Source organism: Chiloscyllium plagiosum, chromosome 24 (assembly GCF_004010195.1).
Source record: "Chiloscyllium plagiosum isolate BGI_BamShark_2017 chromosome 24, ASM401019v2, whole genome shotgun sequence".
Taxonomy (NCBI): Eukaryota; Metazoa; Chordata; class Chondrichthyes; order Orectolobiformes; family Hemiscylliidae; genus Chiloscyllium; species Chiloscyllium plagiosum.
Genome location: NC_057733.1, coordinates 52,799,671 through 52,801,076, shown reverse-complemented (window position 1 = coordinate 52,801,076; position 1,406 = coordinate 52,799,671). Strand labels below are relative to the sequence as shown.

Here is a 1,406-nt window from a genome sequence, read left to right as displayed (position 1 = left end):
CACCTTTCAGCATAGCTGTTCAACCAGAAACTCAACCTCCACAAACTGCCTCCTCCCATTGCCTCCCTGTTAACCCCTTCCAGAGACAACCCACTCCAAAGAGAGTTCCTCCTGTTGATGCCTGTCAGGGGGAGATTTAAGGCTGGTGATGACATCAGGTTTAAGTCTAATCCTGTTCTCACCTTATTCTGGACAGGTGCAAAGGATGCACGCAGGGGAGTTAGTGCTGGAGAGACGCCGAACCGAGGAGGTACTGAGACCAAATTCAGTTTCCTGTGTGGGAATGTTTCAACACCATCTCTCTCCCCCCCCCTCTCAACTGAATGTGGATTTTTTCTTTGCACAGAAAGTGGCTGCTATATAAACCGACTCCCATTCAGCATGAAATCAGGCAGGCCGCTGAGCTGCAAGATTTGTATATGGAAAGGCTGGAGGGTATTTCTCTCTCCGGCATATAAAATGTGCTTTCCTTTTTTTTTAAAAGGAAAATAAGAAAGCAGTTTTCTCTTCTGGAAGAGACGCACGGAGAAGCGAGGCTTGCACATAATAACCAATGAAAGCTGCATCACGAGGGGAGGGTGAAGAAGTTTTACTGCAACACATTGCAAAAGCGATTGGCCAAAAGTGGGTCAACTCCACCTCTTTCACATGACTTGACTTTAGATCCCTGCAGTCCCAGAGAGAGAGAGAGAGAGGCGTTAATGTGCTGGCTGCCTGAAACAGTACACACAGGGGGAGAGAGAGAGAGAGAGACACACACACACAGAGAAAACAAAATATTATTCTGCTCGCTCCTTGACGTCAGGTTTTTTTTTGGGAAAGGGAGGGAGAGGAGCGAATGGAAACGGGCTGAGGAGATCATCAGGACTGAATCAATCTCCTGCACTTTTGTTTTTAAAAACATCAAGCCCTCCTTTTTTCTTTCTGACCTGTTCAAGCTTTGCATTTATTAATTTTCCCCTTTGCATTCTGGAGAAGGTCTTTTTTTCTGAACACAAGGTTTACAAAAAAAATGTCCCGCCCGATCTCTTTAAATCCCCGTTTTCTACCTCCCAGCCACGGAGTCCTGAAATCTCTCCTGGAGAACCCGGTGAAACTGCCTCTGCGCTATGAGGAAGGTAAACGGGGCTGGGGGAGAGGGGGGAAGGGGCTGGGGAGGGGAAGGGGCTGGGGGCTGGAGGGAGATTGGGGGAAGCTGGGAGCCCATGCCTTACCATGTCGATCAGCCGACTCCCCGGGGATGGACCGGGTGGGGGTGGGGACACTAGACGCCACTTCCAATGTCTCACTCACTCCATGGAGCGCCCCCTGCAGGCTTGGAGGGTCAGTGCCCGCTGCTGCCTCAGACCCTGGGAGAGCAGACTCTTCGACTGGGTGAGGAATCGCTGAGGTCTCACTGCTGCCTG

General features: G+C 50.5%; 1 protein-coding gene across 2 annotated transcripts in view; it reads left to right on the top strand.

Annotated features, from left to right (window-relative positions):
* Positions 1-672: 672 nt before the first annotated feature.
* The window catches only part of LOC122562309 (hepatic leukemia factor-like), a 49,835-nt gene continuing 49,101 nt past the window's right edge, over positions 673-1,406 (top strand). Inside the window, exon 1 of one of the 2 annotated variants that reach the window (XM_043715162.1) lies at positions 673-1,118. In XM_043715162.1, the coding sequence (XP_043571097.1) occupies positions 1,013-1,118 (106 nt within the window). In that variant the 5' untranslated portion in view covers positions 673-1,012. The remainder of the gene's footprint in view (positions 1,119-1,406) is intronic. The other variant, XM_043715161.1, reaches the window with a different exon arrangement.